Source organism: Phyllostomus discolor, chromosome 5, assembly GCF_004126475.2.
Source record: "Phyllostomus discolor isolate MPI-MPIP mPhyDis1 chromosome 5, mPhyDis1.pri.v3, whole genome shotgun sequence".
In the NCBI taxonomy this organism is placed as follows: Eukaryota; Metazoa; Chordata; class Mammalia; order Chiroptera; family Phyllostomidae; genus Phyllostomus; species Phyllostomus discolor.
This window is the reverse complement of record NC_040907.2, coordinates 11,130,375-11,146,189: the sequence shown is the minus strand read 5'-3', so window position 1 is coordinate 11,146,189 and position 15,815 is coordinate 11,130,375. Positions and strand designations below refer to the sequence as shown.

General features: G+C 58.2%; 1 protein-coding gene across 1 annotated transcript; it reads left to right on the top strand.

The window, feature by feature from the left end:
- Positions 1–2,773: 2,773 nt before the first annotated feature.
- TAS1R2 (taste 1 receptor member 2) lies at positions 2,774–14,990 on the top strand. Its single transcript, XM_028513765.2, has 6 exons — positions 2,774–3,039; positions 4,228–4,528; positions 5,577–6,350; positions 8,515–8,724; positions 12,357–12,480; positions 13,633–14,990. The coding sequence occupies exons 1-6, from the start codon at positions 2,858–2,860 to the stop codon at positions 14,559–14,561; spliced, it is 2,520 nt and encodes an 839-aa protein (XP_028369566.1). The 5' UTR covers positions 2,774–2,857; the 3' UTR covers positions 14,562–14,990.
- Positions 14,991–15,815: the final 825 nt, after the last annotated feature.

Below are 15,815 nucleotides of genomic sequence, written 5' to 3'. Positions count from 1 at the left end.
TGTGATGGGTGGGCTTGTGGCTCTCCGCAGGCCGTCTCAGCTCTGCTGTGATCTCCTCACTGGGGGCGGGGGGGCCCGGGGCCCCCGCCATCCCAGCACGTGCTGCCCTCACAAGGGCCCGATTTCTATCTCAACTATAAGCCGTATCCCTTGCCATGTCCCTGGCTGTGTCCTTTGGACCGCACCCAGCCTGCTACATGGTGGGCTCGGCCAGTGCCCACTGGGTTAATGGCTTTCTCAGCCCCCCTGCACCCTGGCATCAGGGCCGCGCACAGCAGGGACAGCTCCCGTGGGCAGAACGCAGCCAGGTCAGGTAGCACGGGGGGTGAGAGCTGGGGCCGCTTTGGTCTACATTCTAGTGCCACCCCCCGTTAGATGTGTGACGTTCAGGAAACTGACCTCTCAGGTTCAGTTTCCCCCGCGGCCACTTTGCAGGGTACTTGTGAGAATGAAATGCCATATGCACAGTGTCTGACGTGCCCTGGGAAAGGTACTGTGTTGTTGTTATCCTCCAAACTCCCCAAGTGTCTGGAAGTTCCAAGGGGCTAAGCTGCCAGCGGGCGGGGGTGGCTGTGGTTTGGGGCACATGGCGCAGGCTGGAAAGGCAGGGGCGGGGAGGACTGCAAGCTGAGGCCAGGCCGGGAGGCCTTGAATGCTGAGGCAAGGAGCTCAGCGGTGATGCAGCAGGCACTGGGGAGCCCGGGAGGTGTCAGAGCAGAGGACCCGTAGGCTCAGAGGATGTGAACTGCCAGGGATTTGAATGGTCAGCACGAAGTGCACAGAGAGGTCCAGACAGGAAGCTGAGGGTCTGAGCTTGGGCGTGGCAAGGGGGAGGGGCCTGAAGAGAACACCCGGGAGACAGAGGGTATGTTAGTGCTGGGGCCTTTGACAGGTGGTCAGCGCAAGTGAACATGGGCAGTCCAAAGACGGTCTCCCATTGTATAGATGAGGAAACTGAGGCCAGAGAGGGGAGGGCCAGGCCCGGAACCCACACCTCCAGATGCCCCATGCAGGGCTATCCCCTTTGTTTTAGGGGTTGCATCTTCCCCTCCCACCCATGGTTTGCCTAGGCCCTGAGGGGGCGGGCACAAGTCCAAGACCACACAGTAAACCCTGTCTTCCCGCAGCATGAGGACGCCTCTCCCCGCCGTTCTACATGTCTGTGGGATGACTCCACCTCAGGACAGGTCACAAGCCAGGGAGGGCACGCTCCCTCGAGCTGCTAACGACACCCGGCATCTTCCAAATCGAGTTCGAGAAGCTCTGGCCCTTTCAGCCGGGCGCAGGGCCCCTGGTGGCCCCTGGGGCAGTTCATGGCGTTACGAGAGGGACAGTGTCGAACTCTGGCAGAGTCACCTTTCCCCAGGGTCTGCTCGGCACCTCGCCGTTCTCACGTGACGTTTTATTCAGTCCCCACACGTATCCCGTGGCGCTGGGACTGTGATCCCTGTTCCGGCCGGGGAGCGAACAGGTCCAGAGAGTGTACGTGAGCCACTCGGGAGCTCCCAGCAGTCGGTGCGGCAGTCCAGTCCGGGTGGGCCAGCGCCTGCTGCCCCAGGCTCCTGCGGCGTGGACATGTGCATCAGCAGTCACTGGTCAGCAGCGTACGGCTGTTACTGGACGCCCAGTGACCACACAGATGGCAGGGTCACTGCAGCGCAGAGCAGGGCGGTTCCTGTGAATTGGGGGCAGGGACGGTTTCTTGGAGGCTCCAGCTGGCCCTTGAGGGAGAACACTGGGTCTCCAGGGACCTTTGTGTATTTTAGGGCCTCCTCCCCCCACAACCCAGGAGCGGCCGACAGGCCTGGGGCAGACCCAGTGGAGTGGGGCACTAGGTACAGGTCCCCTCGGACTCCCACTGGGCCCCGAGTTGTTAGGGCTGGAAGGACCGGAGCAGCACTGCGTGGCTGAGGGCCTCTGCTTCCAGTGGGGCCCTAAGAGCCGGCTCCCTCCACCCAACTCTTTGGGAGTGGTCACGTTTGACTTCAGGGACTTTCAACTTTTTTGCCAGGACCCCTGCCCATGGGCTCTGGTCCCAGATGGGCGACTCAGAGGGTGCTCACTGTGCAAAGCTGACTGATGACCTGTGGGCGGAGCACGGCAGCGGTCGGAGGGAGCGAGACCCCTCCCATTCTCTTTGCCGGCTGCTTTGATCAAAACCAGTGACCTCGAGATGTGTGTGACGTGGCGTGGGGTTGGCTGTGTGATCTGAGTCTCAGCTCTGTGGCCGTGAAACCCAGGGTGAGCTTCTTAACTTCTTACCTTCCTCGCCTGTGAACCAGGATCGGTCCCGGTCCCAGTTCTCGTGCGCGTTAAGAGGGATGAAGGCTGACAAGCACTCCGCACGGTGCCTGGTTCCTGGTGACCGTGGCTGCTGCTCTGGGGGCACCTGCTATGGGCCCGGCACCCCATTAGTATTACCACATGCCAGGCCAGCTTGGTCGGGCTGTAAAGTGGGGCTCCGTCGGCCCCCTTACTCTATCTGCTAGTGTGGTCGCCTATGTCCTTTACTCCCAGGTCCTTGAAACGTCAGGGGCGTGCGACCTGTCCTCCATCACGAGACAGAAGGCCAGGGCCAAGGTGGCACAGCACATGCTCTCTCTACTTCCAAACGGGGTTCCTCCGCATTGCCCAGGCCCCACCGTGCCCTCGGGGGGGGGGATCGTCCTCATTCCAGCCCCCTCTCCTCCCCCCCAGCACCCTCTAACCTCTCCACCTGTCCCAGGTGCTTTCCCCGCCCCCCGGACGGCGGCAGGACCGTCACTATGTAAATGTCCGTGCAAATCCCTGGGTGTCTGTCTAGCGGCCAGCTCGCTGGTGAGGCAGAGCCACTTCTTAGGACCCCCCACTTTCTGCCATGGGCCCCCAGGCTCGGGTGGTCTGCTCCCTGCTCTTCCTGCTGCAGGTCCTGGCTGAGCCGGCTGAGAACTCGGACTTCAGCCTGGCCGGGGATTACCTCCTGGGCGGCCTCTTCACCCTCCATGCCAACGTGAAGGGCATCGTCCACCTCAACTTCCTGCAGGTGCCCAAGTGCAAGGAGTGAGTCTCCAGTGGGAGGCTAGATGCGGCGGTGGGGGTGGCTGGGAGCTGGGGTTGGTTCAGTGGTCCTTGGGAGGCCAGGCCAAGGCCAAGGCCCAGATTGAGGGCTCAGGAAGCTCTTGCTCTTTTACCGCCAAATCCCCATCCTGGACCCACCTCACCAGCCCCCGGGGAGGCCCCACACAGTCCGTGTGACTGAAATCTTTGGCCGTCGTGTTCTGAAACACTGTGACCGGGGTTGGCCCCGGTGTCCTGTCCCTGAATATAAAGAGCTTTAGGGTATTTGAGGTCAGGAGACTGTGGCTCAGAGACCATCAAAACCAGCCCCAGCCTCTCTGCCAACCAGGGGGCTCCCAGGGCGTCCATGCTGGGGCCCAGTCAAGAAACCAGGTGTCCGCCCTTAGGGGGCAGAATGTGGTTCTTGAGCAGCAGGTTCTCAGACCGGCGGGGGAAGGTTTGCCTCTTCCCAGGGCTGTGGTGAGGTGCACGGGGCACTTCCAGGCCTGGAGGGGCTTTGCTCTCCCTCCTTCCCCTGTGGGCCCCTGTGGGGCACGGGGGCAGCATCACTCAGAGACCGGGTGGGCCATCTCCATGCCGGGATGAAGGCCAGATACCGGGGCCAGCCTGGGGTTATAAATGAACGACCTTGTGCAGAGAGGGTAAAGGCGATCTGGGAGAGGAGGAAGAAGGAGGGAAAGTGCAGAAGGTGACCAAGCACCGACTTACAGGGAGTTGGGGGAGGTTACGTGCTGGCTTGTGAATGGTGAGGGTGCTGGCCCCAGGCTCGGCACCACGCATGGTGTTAGCTGTCCTGACACCCGTGGTCACGGCAGGGAGTCCGGGGAGGTGATGGTGGTGATGGCAGTGGTGCTGGTGATCATCAAAATGGTGAAGAGTGTGGTGGTGATGGTGGTGCTGGTGGTGACGCTGATGGTGGTGATGGTGGTGATGGTAGTGATGAAGGCGGCCACAGAGATCAGTGTCCGAGGTGGTCATAGGGACAGCGATGACCCTACAGATGTGGTACCGTGACAATCACGTGGGGAAAATACCAGAATCTTCTAGAGTGGCTCCTTCTTGGGCAATCCGCGGGCCTCCCTTGGGCATACAGGAAGGAGGAAAAGGCTGGCTCCCTGCTGCCCGCCCCGCTCATCCTGGGCCCGCTGCCGCCCCGCCGCGCCCCTGCAGGTACGAAACCAAGGCGCTGGGCTACACCTTCATGCAGGCCATGCGCTTCGCCGTGCAGCAGATCAACAACCACAGTGGCCTGCTGCCCGGCGTGCGGCTGGGCTACGAGATGGTGGACGTGTGCTACGTGTCCAACAACGTGCAGCCCGTGCTCTTCTTCCTGGCGGGCGAGGACTACCTCCTGCCCATCCAGGAGGACTACAGCCACTACGAGCCCCGCGTGGTGGCCGTCGTCGGCCCCGACAGCTCCGAGTCCACCATGACGGTGGCCCACTTCCTCTCCCTCCTTCTCCTTCCACAGGTGGGTGAGGGCCCTGGGCCCTGGGAGGAGGGGCCAGGGAGGGGGGGCAGAGGTGAGGTTGCCCAGACAGCTCACTTGCCCCCACCAGTCACGGGGCGGAGGTGGGAGCAAAGACAAGGTCAGGACGTCGACCCCAACCCCGGGAAGGCGCCTGGCCTTTTGGTTGAGAGCTCAGGCTTCGGGGGCAGGCGGATTTGGTTGTGCGTCTGGGCTCTGAGTCTTGCCCATTGCGAAACCTTTCGCTGCACATCTCTTAGCTCTTCTGGGCCTCAGTCTCCCCACTGTAAAGTGAGGTGATGAGCGTTCTCTCCTAGGACACTTTGAAGGTTAAAGTGTTTAACCTTTGCAAGCATTTCGGACACACAGTAGGTCATCAGTAATGTTACTGTTATGTAGAACAGCTCGCACAGGAATGGAAACTCAGAAAAGGCTCAACGTTCTCCTGTTATAGTTGCCTAGCCCGGGGCCTGCCACATAGTAGGTCCTCAAGAACGTGCTGTTACGATTACTGTTATTCGCACCGTTATCACCATCATGATTGAAAGTGTCTAGTCCAGAACTGGCGTAAAATATCTACTCGTGGAAGAGCAGCTAGCAGTGGACTTGGCACACAGTGGGTGGCTACTAATTCTGTAATTTTTGCTGTTGTTTTTGTTATGTAAAGCATCTAGCACAGGGCCTGACACATAGTAGGTGCTCAGTATGTGCTCATATTCCTATATGAAACATCTAGTCCAGGACTGAGCTCCCTCTTTCATTCACTTCACAAATATTTATTGAGCACCTACTACGCCAGACACAGTTGAAGGCACTGGAGAAAGAGCTGGGGACATGGGGCTTAGCTTCCAGTGGGGAGAGACAGGCAGTAAACGTGAGTAAGTAAGTGATTTAGGATGCTAGACGGTCAGGAGTGCAGTGGAGAAAGGAAGAGTCAAGCGGGGGAAGGGACAGGCGGCAGGTCCTGACGGGCGGGCGGAGTGGGACTGCAGTTTTAAACAGGGTGGTCGGGGGCGGGGTCTCAGTGTTGGCGGCCCCTCCCCCCTGGCAGATCACCTACAGCGCCTTCAGCGACAAGCTGCGCAACAAGCGGAGCTTCCCCTCGCTGCTGCGCACGGTGCCGGGCGCGGATCACCAGATCGAGGCCATGGTGCAGCTGATGCTGTACTTCCGCTGGAACTGGATCGTCGTGCTGGTGAGCAGCGACGACTACGGCCGCGACCACAGCCACCTGCTCAGCGAGCGCCTGGCCGGCCGCGAAGTCTGCATCGCCTTCCAGGAGGTGCTGCCCACACCGCAGCCCAACGAGGAGATGACGCAGCAGGAGCGCCAGCGCCTGGAGGCCATCTCGGACAAGCTGCGGCATAGCTCCGCCCGCGTGGTGGTCCTGTTCTCGCCGGACCAGGCCCTGCGCAACTTCTTCCGCGAGGTGCTGCGCCAGAACATCAGCGGCCTCGTGTGGCTCGCCTCTGAGTCCTGGGCCACCGACCTGGTCCTGCACAGCTTCACCGACCTGCGCCACACGGGCACTTTCCTGGGCATCACCACCCAGAGCGTGCCCATCCCGGGCTTCGGGGAGTTCCGCGCGCAACGTGCCCAGGCCAGGCCGCCCATGTCCAACGGGACCACTCAGAGGGCCACCTGCAACCAGGAGTGCGACACCTGCCTGGACACCCCCGAGTCCTTAACCACCATACTCAGATTTTCCAGCCAGCGTGGGGCCTACAACGTGTACGCAGCTGTCTACGCTGTGGCGCACGCGCTGCACAGCCTCCTGGGCTGCAGCCAGACGGACTGCCCCAAGGAGGTGGTCTATCCCTGGCAGGTGAGGAGGAAAGCCAGAGCCCCGGGGGAGAAGGCGCAGAGCCTTTGGTTGCCATGGAGAGCGCAGGGACACCCTTCCCCCACCACCTCTGCTCCGGCCTCTTCATCCCTTGGTGGGTTCTGGGCCAATCCGTGGGAGAGGTCTCGCGACATGCCCTGCCTCCGGAAAACATGAAACCAGAAATGCTTCCTGTTGCCGAAACAAATGTCCTTCTCCATCAGTTTAATCCTCACCATCCCCGATAGTCTGTCGTGGGAGGTTCAGGTGAAGTTCCGTGGGAACACGCCCCCCAGAGTGCGGAAGCCGCAGCGCCCCCTATGGTTGCTCCAGGGCCGGGGGCCTGGAGAAGGGTTTGGGGATTCCTTCAGCTCTCCAGGTGCTACATCAGGGTCAGGGACCATCGTCCCAAATCTGATCCCCTTGATTCAGACCTGGAACTTAAATCCGTGCTGGCTGATTCCCACACACCTCTACCACCCAGCAGCCCTCGGGTGGAGAAGGTTCCACGACAGAGCCGGAGGCGCAGGGGGTTTCCCGGTGGCGTGTGCCCGTCCTCCCGCGCTGTCAGACACGGCTGTGCTGAAGCCGCTCCTTGGTTTTCATAGGCTGGGGCTCAGCCAATCACCGCATGCGGGTCTCTGGCCTCGCTTCTTTCTCCCCTTCTTGCCTGGATACCGCCCATCTCCAAATACTCGGTCACTCCCTTAACAGAGCGCTTTGGGCGGTTAAAAATCCGCGCTACTTTTATTTTATTCATTTGTACCTTTCTACCCCATAATCTCCGAGCCTGACCTCGCAATCCTAAGTGTTTATTTTTTTTAAATGTAGTTATTCTTTCTTTTTAAATGTGGTTATTCTTTAAAAGAAATTCTGGCACCAGCTGGTAAATACTCTATTTTACCTTATGCTTTGCTACATTGATAACATACGTAATAATCACGGGCGCTTTATCGTTGTTTGAGTGCCCATCATGCATCCCCTTGACTCCTGGCCGTCCTGTGAGGCTGATGATCTACGACAGGGAAACTGAGGGAGGGGGAGTTAAAGTGATTCACCCGTGATTGCTTAGTGGTAAGCAGCGGACCGTGGCTTTGAACCCAGGCCGGGCCTGTTCCCAGTGGTTTTCCAGCTTCTCCCTCCAGGGGTTCCCCCAGCCACAGTTGGCAGTAGCTCTGATGAGGGACCAGTTGATGTCTTTCCTCCCCTGATGGTGGAGCCCAAAGAGCACCAGGCTGTCCAACTCCATTTACTGAGTACCCACTGTGCGCCAGGCGCGGGCTGGGCACCATGAAAAAAAATCAGCCCTTTACCCAAGGAGGAGACTGAATGCAGCAGGAAGTCAGAGTTGGAGCAGTGTGTGTGTGTGGGGGGTGGGCAGGGGGTGCGGGAGGCCGGGGAGGCAGGGAAGGCAGGATTTAAGCAGGACGAGGGCAGCTGCTGGACATTCCAGGAAGAGAGTGCTGATTCTGGAAGCCTCTATGGGGAGAAGGCTAGGGACCAACTCCCTTGGCTCTCTGATGGGGTATCTAAGCTGGAAGCTCTTTGGGGGTCAGACCAGAGAGGTTTAGTGACTTGCTCAATGTCACACAGCAATCCGAGGACAGAGCTAGGATGGAATTCAGGCCCAAGGAATCCCAGGGCCACACGTGTGCTGGTTTGTCCCAGTGTCTGCACCCTGAGAGTGAGGGGTGGAGTCAGGGGGAGACTGTGGCAGGACCTGTGTGGGGGCGGGGAGGGGGACAGGGGAGACCCCAGCCGACTCTCACAGGTTGGAGAGGGAGTGGACTCCGGTGGCAGGTCCCAGAGGGGTGGCCAAGGGGACTTCCCAAGAAAAAGAATATTATCAACTCTTCATTCGGGGGTGAACACTAACTGTTTCTCAGGCACTATTCTCAGCCCCAAACATAGATGAACTCCTTTATTGCTTCAGAGCCCAGCAAATAGGGGGTTTGCTGCTCCCATTTTGCAGAAGAAACCGGTTCAGAGAGGTTAGGCAACAGGCCCAAGGCCTCATAGCCCGCAGCGCAGCTGACGCCTAAACCAGAGAAAAGTGTCTGGCCCCAGCGACAGGGCGCTCAGCATAAGGCGAATGGGAAGGCCCATCTCCCCCAGGTCAGCCACCCTCTGAGGCCGGCTCTGCTCCCCTCTTCTCTGGCCCCTCCAGCTGCTTCAGGAGATCAAGAAGGTCAACTTCACCCTCCTGGGCCACCGCATCTGCTTCGACCAGTACGGGGACCTGCCCATCCCCCTGGAGGTGGTTCAGTGGCAGTGGGACCTCAGCCAGGACCCATTCGAGAGCATCGCCACCTACTACCCCAGGCGGCGGTGGCTGGAGCTCATCCGCAACGTCTCCTGGCAAACCCCCAATGGCACGGTCAGCTCTCAGAGGGCTGGGTGGGGGGGACGGACTCTGTGTGTGGGGGGGCGGCAGCTGGAACCCTTTGTATCAAGGATGGCACCCAGGTTCAGCCCCCACAGCTGGTGGGGTCTCTGTCTGTCTGGGGTCCTGTCCTCCCACCCCTGGCTGAGAACTGGAAGTGCGGGGCTCTGGGGCCCCTCGGGATGGCGGGGACCAGGGCGTCCGGGCTGCGTCCTGTCAATGAATGCTCACGCTGTGGGGACGGTAGCCATGTCTCCCCCCCCCACCCCGTGTCTGACGCCTGTTGACCTAAAGGTCCCGTTTCACTCCTCCGCAGATCCCGGGCTGTCAGAACTCTGCTGGTGTGGGGAGGGGGAGAGGCCCAGCCCGCGGGGGAGGGGAGGGGACCAGGGCTTCCAGAAGCTTCTCGAAGACCCCTCAGGGCTCTCCGGCCTCTTGCTTTATCCCCAGTTGCAGACTCCTGATGCTGCTGGAGCCTCTTGGGGATGGTTACGGAGGAAGTTGGTTTCTGTCTTTGTTTGTTTGCTGGGGCTGCTGTAACAAACGACCACAGCCAGGGCAGGGTGGCAGCGGGGAAGCTTAAAGAACAGAACTGCGTTGTATCGCAGTCCAGAGGCTGGAAGCCTGAGACCGTGGTGGCAGCAGGGCCCGTTTCTGCTGAGGGCTGTGAGGGAGGGACCGGGGCCACCCTCTCTCCTCACCCCCGGGGGCCTGCCGGCCACTGTTGGCTCTTCCCTGGCTTCTGCTCCCTCGCCCTGGGCCTCTGCCTTCTTTTACACGGGGCTCTCCCTCCTGTGAGGACAGTGTCTGACGCCTGTCTGACGTCAGACACTGCGTCAGTGTCTGACGTCTCAGAGTAGGACCCACCCTGCTCCAGTATGACTCCATCTCAACCAGTGACGTCAGTCAATCAACAAGCAACTGTTGGTGAAGATGGGGGGAGGAGGGGACCCCCAGGCCCTGCTGGCGGGGCTGCAGATTGGTGCAGCCACCATGGAAAACATTACGGAGCATCCTCACAACATGACAAACAGAGCTATCTGACGACCCAGCAATGTCACCTCTGAGTCTTTATCCAGAGAAATCCAAAACCCTAATTCAGACAGATGCACGAGCTCCTGTGTTTGTTGCAGCATCATTTACCATAGCCAAGGTATGGAAGCAGCCTAAGTGCCCATCAGTAGATGAGTGGATAAAGGTGTGGACCGTCTATATGACACCCTTGTCTGTGAACGAGCATTTGTAGCTGTAAATATCCCCCTTCCCCTGCTTTGCTGTGTCCACTGTGGCAGGTTGTGTTTCCAGTGTCATTCATAAATATCCCCCTTCCCGAGCTTCGCTGTGTTCATTGTGGCAGGTCGTGTTTTCAGTTTCATTCATCTCTAAGTGTTTTCTAATTTCCCCTGGGATTTCTCATTTGGTCCAGAGGTTGTCGAAGAGCATTGTTTAAATTCCATGGACTTGCGAATTTTCCAGTCTTCCTTCTGTGTCTCCTGTCTAACTTGTGTGCTATCTAGCTGCTAACCATCTGTTGACCCTCTCCCTGAGGTCCAATGTGTGGTCTGTTCCGGGAAGCGCCCCAGGCAACCTCGAGAAGGAGGTGTGTTCTGTCGCCACTGGACAGAGTTCTGTGCGTGTCCGTGAGGTCGACTCGGTTCACGGGTTGGTCTCGTCCTCTGTCTCCCCACTTACCTTCCGTCTGACCGTCCCGCCCCCTCCCCAGAGGGAGGCACTGACGTCTTGAAGCATCACTGTGGAGTATTGTATTTCAACTGTCTGTTTCTCCCCTCAGTTCTGGTGGTTTTTGCATGGTGTGCTTTGGCGCCCTCTTGGGCATTTATAATGATGATATCATCCTAATCGATGGACCCTGTTATCGTGATACAATGTCCTTCTTTTTCTCACGTAACCATTTTTGTTGGTATTTCCCCTCCTCTAGCTTTTTTTTTTTTGAGATTTCATCTTTGTTTTTTTTTTTGCACTTCGACTGTGGCATCCCCAGGTGCAGATGTTTGGGTACTTATCCTGCTGGGTGTTCCTCAGCTTCCTGGACCTGGGGGTTGGGGTGTGTCATTAATTCTAGAAAGTTCTCAGCCAATATTCCTTCGAATATTTCTTCCGTGTCATGCTGTCTTTAGTCTCCTTTGGTTATTCCAATTATGCGTATGTTGTACCTTTTGTCCTTGTTCACGGTTCTTAGATGGTTCTTAGAACATGGTTCTGTTCTCTTTTTTTCTCGTTGTTATTCAGTTTGGGAGATTTTTATGGGAACATCTTCAAGCTCCCTTATTCTTCCCTTGATGCTGTCCAGTTCACTGGCATTCTTTGCTTCTGTTACCGTGTCTGCCTGCTTTTAAGTCCCGAGCATCTCCTTTGGATTCCTTCCCAGAGTTCCCATTTCTGTGCTTACGTCACCCGTCGGTTCTTGCACGTTGCCCACTTTCTCAGCTAGAGCCTCAGCCCATTGATCACAGTTCATCGAAGTTCCTGGTCTGATAATTCCAAAATCTCCGATGTTCCAAAATCTGACGCTTGCTCTCTTTCTTCAGACTGTGAGTTTTTGGTTTTTGTCTTTTAGCATGCTCTTGAATTTTTTTGAAGGCCTGACATGATGCATTTGTTAGAAGGAGATGAGCTAAATCAATCTTTGGTGGGAGATTTTGTGTTTATCTGGGCAGGAGTTAGGCTGTGCTTGTTATTGGCTGCAGCCGTGGTGTCCGAGGCTGCGGGGACTACAGGGGTGGGACGGAAGATAGGCGACCTCTGGGAGGCAAGAAGAGAGGGGCCCCGGGGCCGAGCGGTCCTGCTGTGCCCCCCCCCCCTTGTCGGGGCCCCTGGCCCTTCTTCTGTGTACTCTCCACACGTGGGTCATCAGAATGACGTTCGTATGACCGAGTCTGATCAGGCTCTTTCCACTCTCGGGAACCACAGTTGCCTCCCACCCCCTGGAATTCTCAGTGCGTCAGAGCCGAGCCCCCAGAAGGCCTCCACCCTCCCTGGCCCTCTCCCCTTGCCTCCCGACTCCAGCCAGGCCCAGACACGCCCTCTTCCCAAGCATTTTTTTCCCGTCCACTCCTCTGCCCCACTGCTCTTACTGCTTCCTCTACCTGTAATTCACTCAGCCACTCAATACACAATCATTGCAGGCTGGGTCCTCTTCTAGGTTCTAGAACTAGAGCAGCAGAAACAATAGATATGGTCACTGCTGCCTGCTCCTGTTCACCTGAACCACCCCCCCTGCCCCAGGGGTAGAGAAGTGAGGCTTCAGGCAAGGATGGATCCAGGGTCTCACGAGCGCCATCTCTCAGATTCCTCCTCAGATGTGTTCTCTGCCCTGGAGACAAGGTGGCTGCCAGCAGCCCCAGGGTCACATCCTGTCCTCTCAGCAGGGTCTCCTAAAGTCTCTGTCTCAACAATTGGGTGGGGGCTGTTAGGTCTTGGACAGGCAAAACTAAGAGGGTCCCCACAAAGGTCCAGTCCTAATGGGAGCCCCAGCACCCCTTTTCCTCCCAGACAGGAGGCAGCCTTCCCTCCCCTGAGCATCCTGCTAGTTGGGGAGAGCTGCAGGCCCTCAGAGTGGGGGGAAAGAGGGCTCAGGCCTCATGCCCTCTCCCCCCTCCCCCCAGGTCCCTGTGTCCACGTGTTCCAAGGACTGCCAGCCTGGGCAGAGGAAGAAGCCTGTGGGCATGCACCCCTGCTGCTTCGAGTGTCTTGACTGCCTCCCTGGCACCTTCCTCAACAAAACTTCAGGTACAGCTCGCAGGCCCGCACCCCTGCCCCACCCTCACCCTTGCCCCTGCCCCAGGGGTCTCCAGGCCTCTTCCCCTTTGCATGGTCTCCGGGGTCTCCCTGAGGCAATGTAAGTGTCCAAAGGCTAGGGACCGTGCTTGATTCCATTAGTATCTCCCTAGTACCTGGTGTAGAGAAAAATCTTCCATGCAGGCTGGTTTACAGAGAAGGAACTGCACGCAGCCAGGTGGGGCTGAAACTGGCCTGGGTTCACACACACATAGTCCACAGCCCAGGGGAGCCAGGCCAGGGGAAGTGCACTGGGTGATGGATGGATGGATGATGGATGGATGAAGGGACGAATGAATGAACAGCTCTGCCAGTAGAAGAAACAGTTCCGGCAGACGGGGGCAATATCCGGTTTCTCGCTCCAGCCTCCCACGTGCCTCATGTAGTTCGGAGCGTATAATGGTTGCTCAGTGAATGTTTCTTGAGTGACTTTCTTGGTTAGAAGAATGAATGAACTAACGTCTCTCCCTGAAGATCATAAGCTCCAGGAAGGTGGAGACAAGGTCCTCTCTCTGTCCATGACAATGTTTAGTGCAGCTCACAGCCAGGGCTCCAGTGGTTGTTTTCACGGCTTCACTGACACGTGCACTTCCTGCACGTGTGTGTCTGCTCTTAGAGCACTTACTGTGTGCTCAGTAGAGCTCAGCGTGCAGAGCAGCTGCTCCCAAGAAGCCTGTCAAGCGATCTCACCAGCCTTACTCTCCCGACTTGTCCGTAGCCTGAAGGCAGGGGGCTGGGTTCATCCACCTCTGTGGCCTCCCACCTGAGGATGGTGCTCCAAAAATATTCTCTGAATGAATTCTTTGAATAAACAGTTGACTATCTCTCCCACCAGAGAGCAAGGTCTTGGAAGGAAGGAATTAGAGTCGTTAGGCTCTGGGTCCAGGAGGTTGTGGCTCAGATCCTGGCTTTGTGACCTTCCCTGGCTGAGCCTTGGTTTCCTTTGTCTGTGAAATGGGGCTGCTAGGGGGTTCCATGAGCCAGCAGGGAAAGGGGGCTCAGTGAGTGTTGGCTCGGCCTGCAGGGGGCGCCCTCAGCTCTCTCTCCATGCCTGGGGCCCAGCAGGGTGGGTTCAGCTGATGGGAATTGCCGTGGTTCTTGCAGATGAGTTTTACTGCCAGCCCTGCCCCGGTAATGAGTGGTCCCACAGGGGAGACACCTCCTGCTTCAAGCGGCAACTGGCCTTCCTCAGATGGCACGAAGCGTCCACCATCGCCGTGGTCATGCTGGCTGCCCTGGGCTTCCTCAGCACCCTGGCCATCCTGGGAATATTCTGGAGGCACTTCCGGACGCCCGTGGTTCGTTCCGCTGGGGGCCCCATGTGCTTCCTGATGCTGGTGCCGCTGCTGGTGGCGTACCTGATGGTCCCCACGTACGTAGGACCAACCACGGTCCTCAAGTGCGTCTTCCGCCAGACCTTCTTCACCCTCTGCTTCACCGTCTGCATCTCCTGCATCGCCGTGCGCTCCTTCCAAATCGTCTGCGTCTTCAAGCTGGCCAGCCGCCTGCCGCGCGCCTACGGCTACTGGGTCCGCTGGCACGGGCCCTACGTCTTCGTGGCGGTCATGACGGCACTCAAGGTGGCCATCGTGGTGGGCACCCTGCTGATCACAACCACCAGGCCCACCGCCCTCGCCATCCCCGACGACCCCAAGGTCATGATCCTCTCCTGCAACCCCAACTACCGCAAGGGGTTGCTGGTCAACACCAGCCTGGACCTGCTGCTCTCCGTGGCAGGCTTCAGCTTCGCCTACGTGGGCAAGGAGCTGCCGACCAACTACAACGAGGCCAAGTTCATCACCTTCTGCATGACTTTCTATTTCAGCTCCTCCGTCTCCCTCTGCACCTTCATGTCTGTCTACGAGGGGGTGCTGGTCACCATCCTGGACCTCTTGGTCACTGTGCTCAACCTCCTGGGCATCAGCCTGGGCTACTTTGGCCCTAAGTGCTACATGATCCTCTTCTTCCCGGAGCGCAACACGCCCGCGTACTTCAGCAGCATGATCCAGGGCTACACAATGAGGAGGGACTAGCGCCGCCCCCTGGTGGAGGGCTGGGAGGTGCAGGGCACCCCTGACTAGTACCACCTCACTGTGGTCTCTGACTGGGCGTCCCTTCAACCTTCTCTGTATCCTGGATGTTTTTACCCACCTGGTGGTGGATGCCTAAACATATTCCTTTCCCTCAAGCTATTTAACTTAACCAGGCACTGCCACTCCTAGGAAAAAAATGACCCAAAGTGACCTATTCAGGGTCTGCAGGCGGAGTCTGATTGAACAGCCTACCGCCGCCATCTGGTGGTCACAGCGGGTATCTGCAGATTCCAGCTCTTTTCCTTTCACCGGCGCTCACCGCGGGGCTGGGGTTGGTGTGGGAGGATGTGAACTCCGGCAATGTGGGCGGGGCGTCATTCTCTAGCTGCCCCGCGTGTCTGCATCTCGTCTCCCAGATTCCCCCAGAGCTCGGACCCACGCTTCTCTGTTCTCTCTGACTCATGCCTGGCACAGTGGGTGCTTCCTACATGCTCGTGAATAAACCGCACTTGGGTGAAACCAACGAGTTTCCTTCCTGTTCCCAGAGGTCCCCTGAGAAGGAACACGTGGCATCGAGAGACCTGGGTTTGCGTCCCAGCACTGCCACTTCCCAGCCGTGTCTCCTGGGCCAGACGTCACTCCCCTGAGCCTACACTTCCCTGCCCCTAACGTGGGAGCGCTAGATAGCTGCTCCCCAAGGACACCCAGGACCAGAGACGTTGTGTGTATGCTGCACCTAGTAGGTGCTCAGTAAACACCAACCATTGCGGATCCTCCTGACCCCGGAACCATCAGGGACAAAAATACCATGTGTTTCCCTCTCACATCCAAATGACTGTGGCGTGCGGTCTAGTCCGTGGTGCTGCTTTCTGTTGGCAGTGAGCCCCACCCCAGCAGTTCTGGGTGTCCTCTTCAGGGTCTGCGGGCCTCAGGTGTGCTCCCGAGCGAGCACGTGCCAGGGCGCTGCTGAAACGGGGGGAAGCTGTGCGGTGTGGCGTGGCTGTGCCTTCGCTGCCCTCCTCCATCGGTGGGCTCCAGGGCGGGAGGGATCCTGACTTTTTTGTCTGGGGGTCAGACCTGGCCTCTTACAGCTCACCAGGGAGCCAGAACCTCAGCGCTGAGGCTGCTAAACTGCTGCCCGGGGAAGTTAAGTGTCCAGTTGAGGTGCACCAAGCCCACAGGTGAGAGAGCAGGTGTCAGAACCTCACCACCCTGATGAATCCACGACTGCGATGACATTGTGACCCTCCGAGA

Excerpts from the sequence above, each read along its gene's own strand:
- TAS1R2 (XM_028513765.2), top strand. The coding sequence starts at position 2,858 with ATGGGCCCCCAGGCTCGGGTGGTCTGCTCCCTGCTCTTCCTGCTGCAG. Across the intron at positions 4,529-5,576 it reads CCCTCCTTCTCCTTCCACAG|ATCACCTACAGCGCCTTCAG; the intron begins GTGGGTGAGGGC and ends CCCCCCTGGCAG. Across the intron at positions 12,481-13,632 it reads CTTCCTCAACAAAACTTCAG|ATGAGTTTTACTGCCAGCCC; the intron begins GTACAGCTCGCA and ends TGGTTCTTGCAG.